The 23072-nt window shown below is 24.0% G+C and overlaps 1 protein-coding gene across 1 annotated transcript; it reads right to left on the reverse strand.

The window, feature by feature from the left end:
- Positions 1 to 200: 200 nt before the first annotated feature.
- On the reverse strand, positions 201 to 6633 carry LOC145836076 (uncharacterized). The gene is made up of 6 exons (XM_082943874.1): positions 6487 to 6633; positions 5862 to 6030; positions 5287 to 5403; positions 4221 to 4350; positions 1732 to 1824; positions 201 to 1216 (listed from the first exon to the last, which is right to left on the reverse strand). Exons 1-6 carry the CDS (start codon positions 6599 to 6601, stop codon positions 575 to 577), a joined length of 1266 nt encoding a protein of 421 aa, XP_082800000.1. The 5' UTR covers positions 6602 to 6633; the 3' UTR covers positions 201 to 574.
- Positions 6634 to 23072: the final 16439 nt, after the last annotated feature.

A 23072-nucleotide genomic window follows, 5' to 3' on the forward strand; every position in this document is an offset into this window, starting at 1 on the left:
AAACAAAACCGAAAAACAACTATTTTAAATATAACTACTTTTAACAACTACTTTTAAATTTACTTAGTACAAAAAGATTTTATAAAATTTAAAGTAATCTAAAGAAAATGAACTATTTTTTACGACAATAATTTCAAACCAAACAATTTTTAAATTTGTTTTCTTTTGATTTCTTAAAAATTATGATTGTATGTGTTCACTTAAGCAAATAAAATTTCAAAAAAAGTAATAGAATATTTTAATGAAAAACTTAAACCATTTTTTGTTAGTGTAAGTACATAAAAACAACTTTTTAATTTTTGTATTTGCTTCTCTGAGTTTAAAAACATTAAATTACTTAGATTTTGATAAGAGCAATTTTTAAAGCGACATGTTTTAATGTTGCTTTTACTTTAGTTTAAGTTAATTTATTTTTTCTTACGGCTACGATTTAACGATAAGCTCATAGTTATACATATCACGCACGCGTGTTTGAAAACAAACAACTTTCAGTATTAATTCAAATCGGAATTTTCTTGACATTATCGTCAATCATATCTAGCCAAAAGATCGAAACGAAACTTGTTATCACTTTTCAAAATCTTCTGTAGTACGGCTTGATTAGATATTTTCTTGTGCTCGCATAATCCAGCTGTTTTGCGGTTTTAACCGCCTTAATTCCTGCAAAACTCTCTTTTCCTGCCAGCACGGACCGCAAAGCTTCAATGTCACTTTTCACAGTCTTCACTCGCGCCTTATAGCTGTTTATGTATTTTACCCAGGGTGTAAAATCACACAGCTTCGTTTGTTGTATTACAACACTTGTTGCTTTTTTTACCTCGTCAAAACTTACTTTACTTGATCGATAGCTCGTTTGAAGCCCAAGTGGATCTTCCGAAGTAGCTCTTCTAATACTAAATTTTGTTTTTTCAAAACTTTTTATAAATGAGCTTTTTGGCTGTGAGATCTCAGAGTGTTCTTCAATGAGGGACTTTTCCATTTCTATGACTTCTGTCATCAGCTCGTCGAAGAAACCTGTGAAATCTGACATAAGCTGCATATCATTTTTAGTGATTCCAGTTATATTGTTCTCATTTTCCAGAATAACTTGGAGATGGTTTAGTTTTTGGTATTTTTGTGACAGTTTCTGTAGTAACGACTCTCGTTGCAAAACTACTGTTTCTATTTTTCGTTGATCAGTTAAAATCGGTTGTTCATGATTGTTAGCACTTCTTTTCTGTTATGTAGAAAATAATAAAAGAGATAATAAAAAAATTAATCATTCTCATAAATCTAAAAAACGTAGTTTATCTTTAAAAAACAGTAAACAAAATTAATTATAAAAAAAGTCATACTTAAAAGTTTAGAAACTAAGAACAAAAATTCAAATTAAGTTTTTTTTGAAACAAAAAAATTTCAACAACATTTGTATTTATTTTTAGTTACCTAAACAATTTAAAAGTTACTAAACTTAAACAATAAAAACTTATTTTTGATGAAATATATATCAACTATATACAATACTTTATTAAATACAACTTAATGTGTTCTTACTTAAGAATTTTCAACAGTAACAATTAGTATTGAATTCATATACAAGTATTTTTTAGTTGTTTTAAATAATCTAATTTGCGTAACCTTTTTTAAGTAACACTCTTCTACTTGGCACTTTTACTTCAATTGTAAAAAATGATAATCAACCAGTTAGCTACAAACTAAAAAAGCTAGATTTTTTAAAAATTTATTTCTTACCTTCCGATTAAAATATTCCCTATCAAAAACACCAGCCTCCTCTATTTCGTCTAGAATACTTTCTTCATTTTCGTCTAAATGTTGAAATTTTATCTAGAAAATTTTCAATAATTATGGTTGTATAACATTCGTTTTAAGCTTTATACATAGCTTGTAAACACGTTTGTATACTAAGTCTAATAAAGAATATTTAAATTATGGTTACAAAAAACATGTTTTTTGCTTGTTTTGCTTGTTTTGATTGAATATATTTATAAGGTGTTATTGTAAATTTCAACTTTAGATAATATTTTGTTACTGCTGTTATAATTTTAAGAATAAAATTTAAAATATCCATGTAATTTATAAGTATTAAAAGATTTTTTTATTTTAAAGCAGTTTTAGTTACTTTTTAACCTTTTTTAAGTACTTATTTTAATACTTCATAATACAAAGTAAACTTTTAGGTGCTCTTTAACTTAAAGACGAATAAAAACTTTAAGTTCAAAAAAATTTGTAAAATGTAAAAAAAAATCAGACTAAATTTGTATGACACTATACTTTTAAGATAAAGTTTTGTAATCTTATAAGGTTGGTGTTAAAAACTTTAGAAATTTCTTTTTGTTTTAGAAAACAGTTTTGGTTTTAATACTTGTAAAATTTTGAATTTGAAAAACAAATTTATATTGATAAAATACATAATTTAAATTAGCCATGGGCTCCTCATTAGGGCAAACTTTGTCAAATATATTTGTGGGCTTTATAGAAAGAAAGGTGATCTCTAAGTACAAGGTAACTTATTATAGATATGTCGACGATTGTTTTGTGCTAGGAAAAGATGAGGAAGAGATTGATGAAGTCTTTAGTGTGTTGAAAAAAACACATTCTTCAATAAAATTTACTTCAGTAAAGGAAAATAACGATCAATTGGCTTTTCTGGACGTTTTAGTTAAACGACACAAGAACCAATTTTTGACATCCGTTTATAGAAAGAAAACTTTCACTGGGAACTATTTAAACTTTCATTCTGTAGCATGAAGAGAAAGACAAATTTAGTAAGAACGCTCTGCCATCGAGCACATAAGATCTGTTCAAGAGAATTATTTAATGACGAAATAAAATAGATAAAATTGATACTAAATAAAAATGGCTATCCACAAGAATTTGTTAATAAAATTATAAATTTATATCTTAGTAGTTTAAACAAAATAAAACCAGCAGGGCCGGAGAAATGCTTGATTCCTTTAGTACTGCCTTATGTCAATAAGAACTAAGGAGTTTTAGAAAGAGATATTTGTCAATTAGTAAGCAGGACTTATCATTTGGCAAAGCCGATCGTTATTTTATATCTAAACCGATATTCAGACCTGGGGGAAAAGATCCGATAGCAGAATTTTAACAAAGTATGGTAGTTTACCAGTTTAACTGCTTCTGTGAAGCTAGTTATGTCGGGATGACCTCAAGACAACTTGGCAAAAGAATAAAGAAACATATTCCAAAAAGTATCGATGCATTTTGTAAGAGTAATAAGAAAACTAAATCTATTAGATTAATAAATGCTTCAAAAAGATCTGCTATTGCTGAACACTTAGTAAATAACCTTGAATGTGCTAGTGATCATAATTTAATAAGATTTGAAATTGTTAAAAATTGTTTTCACATTTCGGATTTAATTAAACTTTAAGCTATTTGTATTTTGTCAAGAAAACCTAAATTGTGTAAACATAAAGATTTTGATTATACTGTTTCGTTGTTTTCTTAATTTTTTTTGTAAGTTGTTGCTCTGTTTTATTATTTGTTTTAGTTGCATTATAATTAGAAGTTTTTTTGTATTGTTAATTACTCTTTGCTTTATTATTAATTACGTTGATTGCATTTTCACTTTATAAGCTAGATTTGAAACTTTATTTTTATTGCTTAGTATACAACTGACGAAAGAAGCATGAAATATATTTTGTTCTGAAATATTGAGTCTTATTTATATTGTTTAAATTAATTTAAATTAAACTCAAATACTATAATTTAAAAAGATAAATACTAGACCGTAAATTATTTTACCTAAATAAAAGTTTTCAATTTTTTACTTAAAAAACAAAAATCTAAAAAAAAAGCTTGCTATAACTTCAAGTTAATGTTTTTTTTATCATAAAAGTAATTAAATTTAAAATATCAAATATTTTTTCTATACGTAATCATATATGAACACATATAAATGTGACGTCATCTTATTGGTATAAATTAGTCGACATAGTAACATATATAACGACAAAATTTTCTTGAACATACACGTGAGATTTACTGATTTTGTTCTTATAAAACCACAAAAAGAGTGTTAAGTCATTAAAATACTTTCTGTGCAGTTTACACGATACCACAAAGTAGAAAAATATTTTACAATGAAAATTTTAAGTAGACACTATGCAATAACACTTTAAAAAATTAAAATTATAAATTAAAGCAGTTTATTTTCTATACTAGGAAATTTGAATTATTTTAACAGTGCTACCAACCATTTTTATAATGTGATCAGCTTCATTTGAATCTTCTTTTTCAAGTTGCATTTTATTTAAAAATAAGTTGTATAAATTTTCTGCATTTTTATCCATTTCCTTTATTTGCAGTTCAACCTCTTGCTTTTTTCTAGAGGTGTTATTTATACACTATTTTAGTTTATTAATGTTTTCAAATTATCCTTATTAGTAACATAAATTTCATAAGTAAAAGTTCTTTTTTAATTAAGGCATTAGAAAAACTAACAGGATACATAACCATTTAATATTGGATTAAACCTAAAAGTATAAGTTTAAAAAATCTTTTTCATTTGGGTACGTTAAGCTGGTTGAATTACCACAATTTTAAACAGTTTCAAGGGTTACATGACAATTCAAATTCCAACAATTCAAATTGTAAAAAAAGTATTTAAGAGACTATATCTCAGAAAGTAATGTATAACTTAAAAAAAAATATGTATGTTGTGTTGTTAATATCTACAAGCAATTTTTTTCTTTTTGTAAAGTTTTAAATATGTTTTAAGATTTCAAAAAGTAATAACAATTAGTATACTTTAAAACTTATTTTAGCCATATATCATAAAATATTTGATATTTGACAAAAAGGAAAAAATAGCTCGTAGATATCAATAAAACCAACATACGTATTTCTTCATTTAGAAAAGTATAAGTTACTTTCTGAGTTATAGTATCTTAAATATATTTTTAAAATTTGAATTGTCAGAATTTTAATTTTCCGAATTTGAATTGTCGTGTACCCGTTTCAAGAAAGCCTGAGACCAAAATCTAAAAACCAGATTTTTTTTTTAACTCTCAAAATTATTTGTGTTTCAGCTCCTTAAAATAATTAAATTGTACTTGCAAGTAATTTTAAGTGTTAAACTATGTTTGAAAAATAAAAACGTAGCAATTGAAAATAAAAATGATGGAAAGTTGTGAATTATTATTAATTTACGTATCCTTAAAAAAGAACGCCTATTAAATGCTAGCTGCTTCCAAGTAGTTTCAAACCAAAATCTGTTTACTAAAAATAAAAAGCTACATTTTAAAACAGCCTGAAACTAACATTTTTGTGTGCTTAACAAGGGTGCTTAATTGTTCGATTAAGTGAATGTGTTCTTTCTGCAATCTGTCCATTTTAATTATCTGTTTTTTAATCCAATCTGAGGGTGGATGACATCGACTGATCGAAAAACTTTGATTAATTTAATGTAGTCATTTTCTAATTTTACAGCGTTAAACATTTTTTAGCTTATTTATTTATTTATTAATTTTATGAATTAAATTTTTGCAGCCGCATTGTAAAAAGTTGTGAACATCACGCTACCTTAATTAAGATCGATTTTTGTTAGTGTTTTTTTCTTCGGGCTATGGAATTTGTACTAAATAATGACATACTTTGTTTTGAACTAAAAATCATTATTGGAACTATCTTAAATATATTTTTAAATTATTCTTTAATTTTATTAACGATAAATGGTAAAATTTAATTTTGGAATAGTTTAAATGTAACCATTTTCTTAAACAAATCTTTTAACCGGATCGATGAATTTTATAATAATATAAACAAATAAAAACCGTTAGAAAATATTCTAAACATGAGCAGTTACATTGAAATCTTTATTTAAAAAAAATACAAACCAAACAGATTGTTTTGGCAAAAAAGAACCATCAGCACAACACCTCATGGTGCTCTTTGATATTACTTTTCCAAAGCAGCACATGAAACTGTTTGAATCAAAAGGCTTTCTACCACAGCATTTTATTTTTGATTGAAGTGAAAGAAAATCAATTCTGTTATGATGCGAACCTTAGTAACATGTAATAACGTTTTGTTTATAAAAAGAAAACCAAATGCTTAATTTATACTGCAGAACATTTTATTGATCTACTTCGACTAAAATAGTTCTTTTTAGTTAAAACAAAATATAATTTGTATGTACTTTAAAAGCAAAGACACCATACGAAAATTTTTTTTTAATTTACTTTTGAAAAGAAAAAGTATATAGGACTAGACTTTATTATTGATAACTAAAATTTAACACAATATTCTTAGATACTTTTACTTCTATTAGTTGGGCCTATAGTTTTTGAAATTTAATAGGTCTGCTTTACTAATTAATGTTTTATGATAAAAAAATGTATACTAATTAAGTTCTATCAGTATTATATTATATATTATATAGTTTATATTATACTAGTACAACGGAAAAAAAAAAATTAGACGTAAAAAAAATTCCTAATAATAATTGATTGAACTGCTAACCTGTTTTTGTGGACGAATAAGGAGCTTTGTTTTGACAAAACAACTTTTTTACATTTTTTATACTGTCAGTACCTACAATACTGCAAACCAATACGAACACAATAAAGTTTACCATGTTGTTAACACACCATAATATGATTTACTTGAAACTTAAGCTATTTAAAGTTAGGGTAAGTCAAGTTACTTTTTTTGCATTTAAAAGTTTTATAGTAAATTGATATAAACGACTAGCATATTTATTTAGATTTCAATAAGAGGTTGTCAAAAAAAATCTTATGTAAATACAATCGTAGATAGAAAGTTAAAATGTTTATTAATTGTAACTATAAAGTAATTAAAAAAAAAAGTATATTAAATAAACAGCATTACAGAAATACATTTTTTTGTAATACAAATGTTTTAAGATTTAAAATAATCAACCAGTTTATCAGAATTTTTGTTTAATAAAACATTTTTTTATATTTTTTAAACAATAATAAAAGCTTAAGTACAACTAGATTATGATACTATAAACTAAAGTATAATAACTCTCTAAATAAACTATTAATCAAATAAAGAATAAAAATAAGTTATAGTTTTATGCTATATTAACAAATACTACTTAAGAGTAAACGATATAAGATTGCTGTAGTAAATAAAAAACTTTGACTTTTATTTTTTCTTTTTCTCTTGATTTAACTTCTATTGTCTTTTGTCTACTTATTTTTTTTTTCTTATTGAATTTTCATACTTATTATGTAATATGAAACTATTTTTAATAGCGTTTTGATGAAATCAGTTTAATGTTTTTTTAATGTTCGTAAACGATTAACGCCTTCAAATTTTATTAAAACCATAAGCAAGCCACACTATATCTTTTGAACAAAACTATCAGCTAAAGTTTAAAGATATTATTTTAAACTTTATATCAGTTTTGGATATAAACATGCTCTAAAATATTGTCAACTATATATAAAACAGTTTTAAATTAAACAACTTTGTTTGTAAAACTTATTGCTCAAAATATAGCTAAGTATAACTTTTTTTTGTAAATCAACTGTTTTAAACAAAAATATTTAATTGAAACAGTTTTCAAGCTATTGAATTTAAAACTTAAATAAATAAAAAAGAAACATATAAATTAATTGTACTTTTTTTTTTAATTAATCAAAAAAATCATATAGAATAGCACACTTCATAATGCGGTTTTTAAAGATTAGTCTCACCACAGTTTATTTTAAAATAAGCTCTCTTTTCTAAGTAACAAAGTTGTTGGGAATTTTTTTTAAATTGATTGGTTGAAATTAACACAAATTTTATTATTTTAAAAGTTGACAAAAATAAGTTTTACGACTTAAACATAGATGTTTAACTTTATAATATCACTAATTAAATTAAACAAACTCTGAATATTTTTTAGTTAAACTTGTTAATTATTAAACTTGTTTTTCACTAGTTGAAAAATATTAACTTCAACTTTAAATAAAAACAGATTTTGGGTATTCGATATTAACTGTATATGTAAGCATTTTTGTTATTCACTACTATGACCTGGCCAAGACATTAAACTGTATCGACATTGTATGACTCGATGACTGAAAGGTTTTTTTTGTACACCAAACTTTTTAAGCGCTTTTTTTTGTCGTTCAATAAACAATAATTTATAATAAAGTTTCTTTAAAACATCAAATAAAACAAATTTTCAACAAAAAATTTACACAAATTAGGAATAATAATGGCCTAAGTTTAAAAATGTTATACTTTGAATGAAAAGTGTATCAAAAAATAAAATCAAGTTAAAGTTATTGTTTTATTTCGAATCTTTAACACTTTTTTCAATGTTTATATCTATCAGTTAAGCAAACTTCAGAAGAGTGAACATTATTTTAGTGAGAATTTTTTTAGTGCATGTTGGAATAATTTATGAATAATTGATTAAACAAAGAATAAAAACTATTAAAAGCTTATTGTTTTTATACAGCAATAGTTTGGTAAGAGCTAAAAACGTTCCTTAAAATTTAAGCTTATTAATACCTATTTTGAGTTAATGGTTTAATTAAAGATCTGTTTTGTTACACAAAACAAATAACGATTTAAATGTTATCGTATTTACATACACAGTGTTAAGTTGTTTTTTCTGAAAACTTTTTCTTAAAAGTTTTTTTTACTATCATGAAATGTAAGGTCAATCTTTTAAAACTTTAAATAACTTTTGATTTTAATACTACCTTATTAAATTCTTAACTACAATAAAAACTTAACAGTAAGTAAAACAAGTGAAGCAGAATTGTATTAAACAGATTAAATTAATAATAAGTAGGAGGGTTAGCAGAAATCATTAAAGTGAAAAGTTTATTCCTAATTTTCAACATATAATTAGATAGAAATCTGCAAAGTTTTATTTTATTAACTTTTTAAAACTATAAATAAAAAATATAAAGTAAAACTACATACTTTTAGGCTGTGTGTTTGTAAAAAGAAAAGAAATTGCTGAAGGAAATAAGAGTTTTAATTTTGTTATAGTTTTCAACAGATACTGACCTCTTTTTCAAATAAATCGGTATGTACTTTGGCTTATTTATATCATATTAACAGTTCTAAAAAAGATTTACATGTATAAATACAAACTGTTATCAATTATACGTTAGATAGACTAACGTAAACTGTTCGAGTATAGTTTTATATTTGAAATTAATGATTTAAATAGTTTTATTTTTTTAATTTATTCTGGTACCAAATTTAGTTTGGAAATTTTTTTTTTTGCTAAAACATTAGCTTTGCTATTTTCAGGTATTTCAAACAAGGTCTATACTAAGTAAACTACAATTTATAAGTATTCACTAAAAATTTTTAAACGAATTAAATTACTTTGAATACATTTTACTACTAATAAAAAAATAAGCACTTGAAGGTACGGTATCTATCATAATATAAATTGAAAACAATTAAACCTAACTTTTTCATGTTTTTAGAAACAAAACAATATAATTTCATATAAGAAAAAGTTATGTTTTGTTTTGTTTAAGTAGCTTTATTTGAAGTTTGTTACGTCATTCTAATTAATGTTTAATCGTCAACAAATACTGTTATAAAAATATGATTTTACACAGGTTAATAATAGTTCTTTTTTTGTTGTTGTTCTATAATAAGTAAACCGATCAAAGAAAACATTGGCGAAAGTCTACAGAGCCTAAGCCTGACAATCGTTTACCGTGAGACAAGCTCAAGTTGAAAAGATTTGGTTATACTAGTTTGATCATCACACCACAGGCCTTCGGTAGACTGAGACCGTTTGTAGATTAACGACTGCAAGTTTTTCGGTTACGACTGACTGATAGATTTTCAATAACCACGAAATCCGAGTCTCAGTATACCGAAGACTTGTTGTCTGATGACTGAATTGGTATTATTAAACATTTTAAACTTGAGCTTAAATAAATTAAAACATACTTTAAATCTAATATATATATATTTTTTATCTAAAACTTCATGCATTTTATGCATTTTAGTTATAAGTTTTATATCTGCATAGTTTAAATGTAAGTCTACTAATATATTTTTTTTTTTTAGACTTTAAAGGAAAGCAAAATTAAGTATAAAATAAAGCTTTTTAAATTTAAATAAAACGAAGTACATAAGTATAAAATTATGTTTTTACATAAGATGCTTAACATTTAATTTTTTAATTGTATATGTCGAAATAAAACCACCATAAAATAGCTTAAAAATGTATGATTACTATGGTCCCTTTATTAAACGTAGCTGTAACATGCTTAACTGAGCCTTTTGTTACTTTCGAAGTTGTGGTTTATTTCAAAGCAAGCATGAGGTAAAATTGTGGAAAATATGTTGGGCTTGTTTTATTTGTTTGGTTTCCAAATCAAAGTCTTATCGGCTGCCAAAACATTAATAATACTAGAAACTATTTTATAAACTCAAATTTAATTTTACAGCTTAATTAAGATTATAAACAATTTATAGAAGTTGTTATCCACATTGTATCTTTTTTTTTATTGTTTTCTCATTTAATTAAAATTTGTAAAACTGGATACAATTTATATCTGGGTTTTTAATGGAAAGAAAATCTTTCCATTATTTCTTTCCATTAAAAACTCAGTTGAAGTGTGTTGATTCGTTAACACACAGAAACATATGTTGGTACAATAAAGGATAATTACTGTATAATTTGTTTTTATTTATTTATATTCCAGTGAACTTGTTTCACTAGGATCTTTTGTTAGCAAACCATTAAATCTATACTTTTAACAGTTATACAATTTATATCATTATTTTAAGCTTAAAGTTTACTCTAAAACTTGTTAAAGTTAAACCTACTTTTTATTAATACTATAATTTATATAAAACAATAACCACAACTAGGCGTAAATAAAATTCAAAATAATTCCTTCTGTTTAGTGTTTTAAACATAAGTTTAATCAAAGGTTTTTTTTTGTAGTACTTTACGTAAAAAAATAAGTATTTTAATGTTATAAAGTAATTTTAAATTTATAAAGTTTCAATAGTTTCAACATAGTTCTTGACAAAATAAGAATAGAGAACATAAAACTTAACTAAAATTTTTCTTCTGCGTTTGTTCTTATTTAATATAAACAATTTAATGTTTATTTTGAGTCGTTTCTTTGTGTTTATAAAGTATTTTTTAAAAGCTTAGGCTGTTTTTCAAAATAACTCAGCATACTCTTACGCTGAAAGTTTACACAAATATTTTTAATTAATAAAAAAAATGGTGTTGATATGATAATAATGTAAGTTGTTTTTAACGTATTACGATTTTTAAAAGGGTTAAAAGTGTTGGTTTGAATTAAGAAAAAGAAAAAAATATTTAGTTTTGTGAACTTAACTCAATTCTGTTTAGTAAATGTCATAAAGACTGTTATCACTTGTTTACAATACTATACAAAAAGTTTTTAAAGTTTTAACAAAATAATATAAGTGTTAATTATAACATTAACGAAAACCTTATGTCAAAGTTTGATGAGTATTTTACTTCTACATTAAAAATGTTCTTGTTATGGAAAAATTTTTCTGAAGCATTTTCTACTTTTAAGGTTTACTTGTTGGTTATAACTTATAATACAATTACAAAAGTCATTTTTAATTTTTTTATTTGATAAAAAACTGTAGTTTATAGAAACTTTATTTTAAATACTATGATTGATTATTTTGTCATTTTTTAGCATAAAATATAACTTAAATAAAATTAACTTTTTAAACTTTTTCGATTAAATAAACTTCTTTGTTAAATGAAGATTTGTGTTCATTTAATTCTTTAGTTTTTCAAAATAGTAACTTACACATTTGATAAGTTTGACATTTTTAATTAGTCTGGCAGCTATATTTACACGCAAATTTCGTTGAACTTTTTAATGGTTAAAAATAGTGTAAAACCACTTGATTAAAGTTTTTAAATTTCATAATCGTTTTTGATAGTGTGTATATTTTATCTTTTTTCATTATTTAATATTGTCTGTAAAATAGCCAACAAAAATACGTTTAACCTAGTAAACATTTTTATTTATTTATATTAGTAACTAAATTTAATTTTGTTGCAACTATTTGTTTAAAAAATATAAAACTAGTTGTTTGAAAAAGTTGTTTTTTTTTTGTTTTTTTTATTTCCATGAATCAAGTAGTCAAATTTTTAACGTTTAAATTTCTAAAGTTTTTAATTATAACCAAAAAAACAATAATTGTAATTATTTAGATTTTATTTACAGTTCTTTACATATTTAGTTTCTTTAACTTAAGCTGCTTAAGTTATTTTACTTTTTCAACATAATTTAGAGCCGTATAACATTGGTCATTTAAATTTTACGAAACCAAAAAAAGAAATCAGAAACTAACAAACTCGTGTTTAGTATTTTTAACGAAAATCTACATTTGTTGAAAAAAACAATACTTGATAGTCTTTAAACTTCTAATTAAATCATTATAATTAGTCGTGCAGATTTTATTAAGTAATACTTATTTAAAGATTGTTTTTTAAGATAAACAATGCTTGAAAAAGTGAATAGACTAAAACAAACTGTACATTGGAAATGTAAATATAAATAATTTAGTATGTAAATTAACGTAATCATCTAAATAACTAATTCAAGAGTTTATATTAAATTATATTTATGTCTTTGTTTATTTGTAAATGCATATTTTTTTATAGTTTCTAATTAACAAAATGTTCATAGGTTGAATCAAATAAAGTTTCATACTTTTCAAAAATTACGTAGCAGTTTAAATTTCTAAAAGTATTATTTTAAAATAATGTTTAGTTTTATTCAAAGTTTGGTTTAATCGAGCTCTTAAAAAAAAATATATATTAAAATTAAAAGAACAAGATAACCAAATATTTATTCCCATTTCAATAAATTGATATGATAAAAAAATCTATTTTTAAATTCAACATTTAAATGATACTTGTAACACATTTCTCAAGAACTGTAAGCTTAAAACTAATGTTACTGATTAACATGATTAGCATGATGTTTTCACTACTACTACATGTTTACTAAACATATTTAGCATAAAAAGTATGACTCATTTAATGAGAAAAACATTTTACTTACTTTGACAGTTATTCATTTTCCCTTTAAAACTTTATTTTAAGAATAAATTACAATCTTCATAATAATTGTACATTTTGTGTTAATTTTTAGCGGATTGATTCTTTAGTTTTTAAAATATCAAAAAACAATAGTTATGATGCTTTAATTCGTCATTTACCAAATTCTTTTTTATAGTTGCTCCCTTTGCAGAAACTTATAACAGCTCCCTTTTATTGCTCATTTATTTTATTCGAGCCTTTTTATTTGCTACCCTTGATCGCGAAAATTGCCCAAAAGGACGATCTCGCCAACTTTAGGATACCCTACCCTAAGTATTTTGGTCAAATACTGTGTAGCAAGCTAAGTCTAGTAAAGTAGAAAAGAAAAAAGTTGAAATTGCATTACTGCCAATAATTCAAAATCTCTTTGCCTTCTTCTCCCCGACTAAAATCGCCCAAAAGAAGTGATATCGGCCATTTTTGGAATACTCAATTTAAATAAAAATAAAACATTTAGAAATTTACTTAAACTGTTTTTCTTCTCTAACTGATAAAGTATTATTCATTATCAGTTTTGTTTATTAAAAGTCAAACTTTTTTAGTGTGCCGTTTTAATCAAAAAACATTTTAGACTTTTCAAGTTATTAATTTTATATCTTGTCGACAAAAGTTTGAATATAACTGTTAACTAAGTATGTTATTAAGTCTAAACGGTTAGTAATAATTTTTTTTTTTTTTTTAATTTGAAGTTTAATTACATTACACTGTTCTACAAAAGACGTTAAACTGTATCAGGTTGTTTGCGACTCGATAACCAAATTTTTTTTTGTTCATTAAGCCCTACGACCAACCGTTTTAAACGCTTTATTTTTTCGTGTAATAAACTTATTTAGTTACAAACAAACTAGATACTTTTAAATTATTACTTAATAAAGTAGGAGACGAAATGTTTTACAATAATTATGAAAACTTTGTTTGTGTGTTTGTTTTATACATTAAATTAAGGAAAAAAAGTGTTTATGAATAGAACTCAAATAACTAACATCATCAAAATGCTAATAACTAAGTTAACTCAAAACAAGACAATACTTCAAAATTTAACCAAACACATTGTCATGAAGATTCCAAGTATGTATAAAAATTAATTTACGTCAAAGCTCTAGTTTAAACATTATATTTTGCTTTTATTACTATCTAAGTAGAACTATAAGCTAAATCTACTAGTTAAAACCAGGGGCGTGTCTAGACATTTTTCAAAGGGGGTTCACATTTTTTTGTGTGCTTAATTTGCCGCTTAAGTACGCATTTATGAGGTATGCACTGCCAGTTAAGTACGCAATATCTAGCCGAAAAATTCTGTGTTTAAAATGCTCTTTACTGCTAAAAAAAAACATATAAGTAGTATTAGAAAAATATTATTTTCTTAAATTATTATACTGTATTAAATTTTGAATAATTAAAACTAAAAGAACCAGAAAAAAAAATATGAACTTACAAATTGTATATAAAAATTCAAATCCGTTATTTAAAACAAATATATAACATACAGTTTATTTTATGAACGAAAATAACGAACATTGTATTATGACTAATAAAGGTAATTAAAGACCAAAACTTGCAGGTAGTATTAGTACATTATAATTATTGGTTTAAAATTTCAAAAAAAAATCTGTTGTATAATACAAAACTCAATAAAAAACCTTTAGAAGTTGTCGAAAATAAAATTGCAAGTCAGTTAAATAAAACAATTGAGAACATAATTTTTACGAGTTTTATCATTGATTTTCATATTATGTTGGGATTGGAACATAATTAATAAAAAGCACAGCTGGAATAAAATTTTCTAAGGTAAATAAAAACTTTTGAACTTTAAACAATCTGAAATACCAGTAAAACAGAATGTAAAATCTTGATAATAAATCATTCAGAAATGTTTCCCAGAAAAAATATGCTACTTTAAAACTTTTACCTATTGTCACGTCACTATTAAAACTTTAATTGAAATCAATTTCAGCTGGGTAAAAACGAGCAATTTTTATTACGGAAACTTATTATCTTTCAGTGTTATAAATTCAACATTCATTATTCGAAGTTTATCAAATAACCAAAAGGAAGTCAATAAACAACATTTTTAGTGATATTTTAAGAATCTTTTTTTTTTTTCTTTTTTTTTTTCAGGGGGAAACAGGAAACTAGTCAAAACACGCCCTTGGTTAAAACAAAATAGAATAAAAAACATTAAATTATACCAATAAAAATAAAATATCTTGATTTTTTTTATTAACTATTCGTTGTTAACAAGTTTTTTGATCTAAAGCTTTTTTGACAAAGGTTAAAATATTTTTTTCGATTTTGAAATCAAAAGTCAGTATAATTTTCTTGCTATGAAAATATTTTAGTTGTCAAAACAAAGAAATACCTAGAAAAAGGACAGCATCATTTTCACACTAATAGTGTTTTTATCACAAGGACAATTTTGCACGAGCTGTCGCATATAAAAAGGTTCAAGCTCTTTAAACATCTATATTTTAACGTTTATAGGACTTCAAGTATAATTTCAAGTAAAAAACTGCTAAGTAAGGTTTTTAAGTAATGTTGCGTTCATATAGTTATTTATAAGATTTAGAAAGAAAGGATACTTTTGATTTAAGAAATAAAACTAAGAATATTGTGTATTACTTGAAATTACTCAAAAAAAAGTTTACATTTATCATTTAAGATAGCTTATATTAAAACATGAAGGAGGAAAAAAAAAGATATGACTTTTATAATATTATACATTTTTTTATATTAACAAATGACATTTTTTGTATGAAAATAAATACATAATAAATTACATTTATTATTAGTCTTACGTTTTATAAAAGGTATAGACTTATTAAAGTATTGTTACCCAGACTAGGAGCCTCACTGATTTCCTTCGAAATTGCCTCGGTCTCAGGCTCGACAATCTAATCAGATTCCAGGTTAGCAGTAGTCTCGGAACAACTCATTTCGGTGCACGAATGTATGCGTGGCACTTTCAAGACTAATGCCTTTTTTAGGGGTTTTAAGGACATAACTATATAATTTATATAACTAAATATAATAAAACCAAGTAATGTTGTTTTATTATGTACAAATAAACGCAATGACAGCTCACAATAAGTCTAAACACTTAAAGTTAACAATTAGAAGGAAAACGTGCTCTGGATTCCCTCCTTGTCGTGTCACTGGTCTCCGGCACTCAGTTTCTGGCACTCGACGTTGGTCCGTCTCGTTTACAGAATCTTGATGAACGTGGCTTGATCTTCTTTCGTTTCCTTTCCGTAATCGGAGCGTGGCGATAAAATACAATATAAATAGGCACGATGATATAAATATGTATAAATATTACAATACAAGTACAATAGTAAGTAGATACGATAATATAAACATGTATAAATTTTACGACAGAATTATTTAAAAGTACGAAAACAACTTGTTCGTAGAAGTGTAGCTAAGGTTGACGCCACAGTCTGTGTGGGCTTGCTCGATAAGATGAATGTTCAAGTTTGTTTCCTTGAACGCTGAGGACTCAATCGTGGAATTCAGTGTTCAAATTGATCCAAAGAAGTTGTCTGCTACAGTATGCGTAGGCTTATGAATATGGCACGTTAACAACTCAAATCGAGTTGTTCGCCCCGTCGACGTTGTTGAATAAGAAGGTTTTCTCGGGTGTCATCTAGCTTTTCCAAGATGGCGACTTATGTTCAGAGCACCAAGAAAAGGTTTTCCAAAGATTAGCTAGCTTTTCCAAGATGGCGGCTAACGCTCAAATTTGCGAGCAGCAGAGTGTCGCTTCGTGCCTGTTTCGAGGTAAATGACCTGCTTCACGCTCTGATTGGGCGTATTTATAGTTTTTCGATTCTTTTTCTAGAATTTCCGATGGACTTTGGACTGTAGATCACGCGCTCTCTCATTTGATTCTCTCATTTTCCCTTAGCCAACAAGTTATTTCCAGTTTAATCAAGAAGTCAGAAACACACTCATTATAAACTAACACTTATTTTGTTTGTGAAAAATAGTTTTTTGGGAATTAGTTTTACTATATTTATTTGTTGTTTTTTAAAGGAAAAAAATAATATCAAGTGAAAAACATTAATTTCTTTAAATTATCAAAATTTGGACACCTAAGGGAAAATAAAATTTTACATAAGTGTCCTACAAAAGTAAAACAAAAACAATTGCTTTTCTCATTAGGTATAATCCTAATTTTTATTCAATGTATGTTTAGTAAGCATGTAGTAGTTAAAACATTGGCTAATTGTGTTAATGATTAATATTATTATGAAGATTACATCCCTTTAAGAAGTGTTTTACAAGTATCAATAACTGCTGAACTTTAAAACAGTTTTTTCTCATAGTTTTTATTTTATCATTTATCATAAAAGTTTAGATTTAATCATCAATTTTTTGAATTAATAGAACTAACAAATTTGTTTAAAGGATCCATTATTAATTTATATACCAAATGAAATTTAACACTATTTTAAAACGATGCTTTTAGACAATTTTTTTAATATAAAGGTTTTTTTTCAAAATCGGTATAGGACGCATTCAAACAGTTTTGTGATAATTAAATTTTCTTCTTAATAAAATATTAATCAAAAAATTTTTGTTATAAAAGTTTCACAAAGTTTTATTTGCGAATAAAAAGTTTGTAAGTACTTTAAAGTTTTTTTATTGTTTCAATAAGCTCAAACAATTTAAAACAAAAAAGTATTTTTAACTACACTAAAACTAATAGAATAACTGCTATGATATTGATAATTTAACTCTGGTTTAATTAAGTTCTGTAAACAAAGAGATTTTTTTTAAATAACGGTTCTTTCGTAATTAAACACTGAAACTTAATTATATCACAGATAATATAAAATATTTTCGAAAACAGAGTTCAAAATCAAAGTTGTCGAATTAAAAAACTACTTTATGTAATTTATTGGTTTTGAAATTATACTATTATTAATAAAAAGGTAGCACTGACCACAAGCTCTCGCAACATTACTTTAAAGACCTTAGCACTACTACCTTTTTATCGGTAATACTTTAAAACCAATAATCTACAACTGATAGTTTCTTAATAAGATAACTATCTGTATTGTGAGTAGCATTTTTTAGTGAAGTCATACTTTTAATGTACAACTCGTAGTTTGTAATTTTTTAGTATATAGTTATGATTTATCTGGAGAAAAATAGGTTACTTGTTAAAATATTGAAAAACCCTTCATGATTGATTATAATTATTTAAGCTAACTTTAAAACTAAAGAGTAAATTATTTTTTGTCTAACTAAAATTGTTATTTTCACTGTAAAAACTTAAAACAAGTTTGTTATTATCTTCTTCTTTTTTTTCAAGTTTTGCAAAGTTTTGAATACTGTCTTTAAATAACTCTAATGTCTAAATATTTCTTAGTATTAATATTTCTCTTGGTATTTTTAATTTTAATTAAATTATCTCAACTTATAACTTAAATCACATAAGTTTTATATTATTTGTCATTTTCCCATTTTCATTTTATTACAGATCTACAATATAAAAATCCACTTTGCGGTGAAACAATGTAATTTTAACTCTTAAACAATAAAATTTTAAATTTAATGTCTATTAAAAAAGTTTTATAGTATGTACGGTAAAAACTCATACAAAATTAGTTGGAAAAGTTTAAAGCGTGGATAAATAAAATTTAAAATAAACAAATCAAAATAATATAAATTAGCTATTTTTACAAACTTAAGAACCTTATAAGGTTTGAATAGTATCAATTGGTTTTTAGAAATAAAAACACAGCTAAAATACAAAAAAAAGTTTTTTAGTTGACTTTTGTTATTTTTTATCTGACAACCAATATGAAAAAACATTATGTAAGTAATATTAAAAATTTGAATGGGTCAAATGGAACATAAATGCTTTGCACGAAGGGTTAAATAATGTTGTTTATTGAACAAAAAAAAAATGTTAAACGGTTTGGTCCAAGAACCTGGTGTACAAAAAACCTTTCGGTTGTCGAGTCATAAACCAGAACAGTTTAACGTCATGCACAGGACACTAATCACTAATAGTAACTTCTGTACAAAGACATTTTTGCACGAAGAAACTTATGTACAAAGGGTCACTTTTGCACAAAGGGTCATTTTTTCACGATAACTTTTTTTTTTAAAGGGTCAAACTTGCAATAGTGAACAATTTGCAGAGAGTAAAAAAACATCTTTATAAAATAATAATACTACTACTAGTTTCAAAAAAAAATTAAAAAAATAAATCTGACCAAGGGTTAGATTAGGGGTAACAGTGAAAGTAAAAAATAAGATAAAATAAATAAATTGATTTCAAAATTAATAATAATTACAAAATAGTGAAAAAAATCAAATAATAATAATAATAATAATAATAATAATAATAATAATAATAATAATAATAATAATAATAATAATAATAATAATAATAATAATAATAATAATAATAATAATAATAATAATAATAATAATAATAATAATAATAGTAATAATAATAATAATAATAATAATAATAATAATAATAATAATAATAATAATAATAATAATAATAATAATAATAATAATAATAATAATAATAATAATAATAATAATAATAATAATAATAATAATAATAATAATAATAATAATAATAATAATAATAATAATAATAACAATAATAATAATAATAATAATAATAATAATAATAATAATAATGTTAATAATAATAATAATAATAATAATAATAATAATAATAATAATAATAATAATAATAATAATAATAATAATAATAATAATAATAATAATAATAATAATAATAATAATAATAATAATAATAATAATAATAATAATAATAATAATAATAATAATAATAATAATAATAATAATAATAATAATAATAATAATAATAATAATAATAATAATAATAATAATAATAATAATAATAATAATAATAATAATAATAATAATAATAATAATAATAATAATAATAATAATAATAATAATAATAATAATAATAATAATAATAATAATAATAATAATAATAATAATAATAATAATAATAATAACAATAATAATAATAATAATAATAATAATAATAATAATAATAATGTTAATAATAATAATAATAATAATAATAATAATAATAATAATAATAATAATAATAATAATAACAATAACAATAATAACAATAATAATTAACGATCAAGGGTTAAGGTAAAGGTTAGAGGTAGCTGTGATAGTAAAAAATAATTAAATACAAATTAAATTTAAAAAAAACCGTGCAACAGTGTCTTCGTGCAAAAGTGACCCATAGTGCATTTTATACCTACCCATTAAAAATATACTATTTTCGCCAAGGTTTTAACTTATTCAAGAAGAATTAATCTTCTCTCTTATATGTGTACATGTTCGGAAAAGAACTTAAAATATCTTAGTTTCCACTTTCCTGACTCATTTGTTTGAATTTACAAGTTTTAATTTCGTATGTATAAGTATTTTAATTTGAATAAGAATTTCATCTTACTGTATAGAAATCAAAATCAATCTTCATTAAATTTTCAGTAGTATTAAGGTTAACAAATGATAACTTTAAACATAATAAGTTTAACATCCAGTCATGAATACTAGAAAGCAAAATTTACTTACCAATCTGCAAATTTCTACATTATTGCTCACTGAAGCATTTTAAACAGTATTACTTTTTGCATTATGTTTGGTAACTAAATCATGCTGGGAAGACCTTTTTTTACTGCCGTTAACTTATTTTGTAAAATTTCATAGAAGCGTTCAAGTATTATTATAAAAACATCACATCTAAAATAGCTCTCTGGCTCCCACGTGTTATATTCACTAATAAAAAATATAACAAAGTTATTCACCACTATTGTTAGTTAAATAGATTTACTGATGCTGTATATTAGTTATGTATTAAAAGTTATTTTGCGCTTTAAAATGAACTGTGCACTGTCAATCTATAGAAAGGTTGGACATTCTTACCATTTTGCAACCAATATGATACTGTATTTAAAATATTTTAACTGTTAAACGTTGGTTTTAACAAATATCAAGTCCTATTTATGTAATTCCGATTAGATTTTTAGTTTAGATCTAAAGGTGTTATAGCAAAGAGATCAAAGGTGTGGGGGGTGATTGGTAGAGTGATTGGTAAATATCACAATGATGAAGAGCAAAAAAGGCTCTTAGACGTATTTAAGAGTAGTTTTTTGAGAAATCGTATTTGAGTAAGCCATTGTTTTTTTTTAAATCTCTTCAAAGAGTGCCTTATGAAAAAATATTTAGGGATCACTGATATGTGGTGATATCTATACAAAACTTTACTCTAATATATTCTGCCTTGAAGTAAGTTTTTTGTACAATTTAATGCTACTTATATGTTTGTATTAATTTGATTAATAAACAGCAATTAGTAAATGATATACAGTTTTTCACTAGACATAAAAGTAATAAAATATGTTTAGATTTATTAATGTTTACATTACAAATCTGATATTTATTTTTTTCCTTTTGCACCTAAGAAAAATTTCAAAAATTCTTTTTTGTTAACAAGCAATACTCTTTTTATAAAAACAACAAAAACTGCGGATAAAAATAATTAAAACCCACTGGTCATAATCTTTCCACTTGACGAGGCAAAAAACCTTTCCTTGGCCGTCATACCTAAACCCAATATTTTTTTCTACTTCATATTCTAGTACCACTGGCTCAATTTCTACAATATTTATAGTCAAATGATAGCTTTAGACTACTGACCCAAGTTACGTGGCTTAAAAACACATGAAAAATTAAAACCTGTATCAGGTACCCTATCAGGCCGGGAAGATCTTCTATTTTTACTGCCTTAATCTTATGTTCTAAATTTTTATAGAAGTATTAAAGTATAATAAGCAAAAAATCAAAACTAAAATGTTCTTCTGGCTCCCACGTATTGTGTTCACTAGTAAAAAATATAAACAATTTATCAACAATTATTGTTAATTAAGTTAATAAGTATACACACTCTTAAGTATTAAATGTTATTTTGTACTTTAAAATGTATTGTGCGCTATTTATCTATAAAGGGTTGTAACCTTTTGCATTTCGCAAAAAAATAATCCAATAGTTTTTAGCTAATATAGACCTTTTTAAATGTTAGTCATAATAGATACATAATCCTGTTATAATTATTCCGAATATTTGTATATATATACACTTTGTTTATTATATATAGTGATATATATACTTCATTCTAGAATAATATGATTTGCTTATAAGTAAATTTTAGTTCAACTTAATCCTAATAATGTTCTAATTTTAGTTTGATAAAAATACTCAGTTAGTAAATGTTATACTATTTATCCTTAATATATAAAAGTAATGAATATATTCCTTAAGATTTTCATTTTAAATCTGATAGTTGTTATTTTAATTTTTGAAAGATTAATTTAAAAATACTTTTATTATAAAAAAAAAATTTAGTTTGTCAGCAAAAAACTATAACTTGTAACATGAATTAGTTTATTAGGACATTTAAAAGTATGAACAACTCCATTTAAACACAAGCAATTTTCTAATTTTATACTTTTATTAGATAAAAAAATGAAATCATTAAAACCATCTGGCCATAATCTTTCCACTTTACCAGGTAAAAGGCCTTTCCTTGTTAGTCATACCGAAACCCAATATTTTTTTTTCTACTTCATATTCTACAACTTCTTGTACCGCTGGTTTATTTGCTACAATAAATCAAATGATAGCTTTAGATTACTATTAAAAATTTTAAATTAAACGTAAGTTAAAAAAACATATGAAATATATTTAAACCTAAAGGGCTCAAGTTGGACTTTGTTTTGCTAGATAAGGTTTACTAAAGGTTAGAATTTAAAAGTTTCAAACTACTCTCTCTACTATATTTATATCACTTAAAATATAGTTTTCGATTAAAATTTTGAAAAAAAAAAACGAAATACATTATCGATATTGTATATAATATAATGAACATTAAGTCAACATTTCAATTGTAAATCATTACTCACTA

Source organism: Thalia democratica, chromosome 5 (assembly GCF_965202585.1).
Source record: "Thalia democratica chromosome 5, ktThaDemo2.hap1.1, whole genome shotgun sequence".
NCBI classification, from domain to species: domain Eukaryota; kingdom Metazoa; phylum Chordata; class Thaliacea; order Salpida; family Salpidae; genus Thalia; species Thalia democratica.

What these genes read in the sequence shown, in the direction of transcription:
- LOC145836076 (XM_082943874.1), bottom strand. Translation starts at nt 6,601, where the DNA reads ATGGTAAACTTTATTGTGTTCGTATTGGTTTGCAGTATTGTAGGTACT. An exon ending in TTGCCAAAACAATCTGTTTG is followed by an intron (nt 5,404 to 5,861) that starts GTTTGTATTTTT and finishes TTTTTCGATCAG; the next exon opens with TCGATGTCATCCACCCTCAG. An exon ending in GGGAATATTTTAATCGGAAG is followed by an intron (nt 1,217 to 1,731) that starts GTAAGAAATAAA and finishes TCTACATAACAG; the next exon opens with AAAAGAAGTGCTAACAATCA.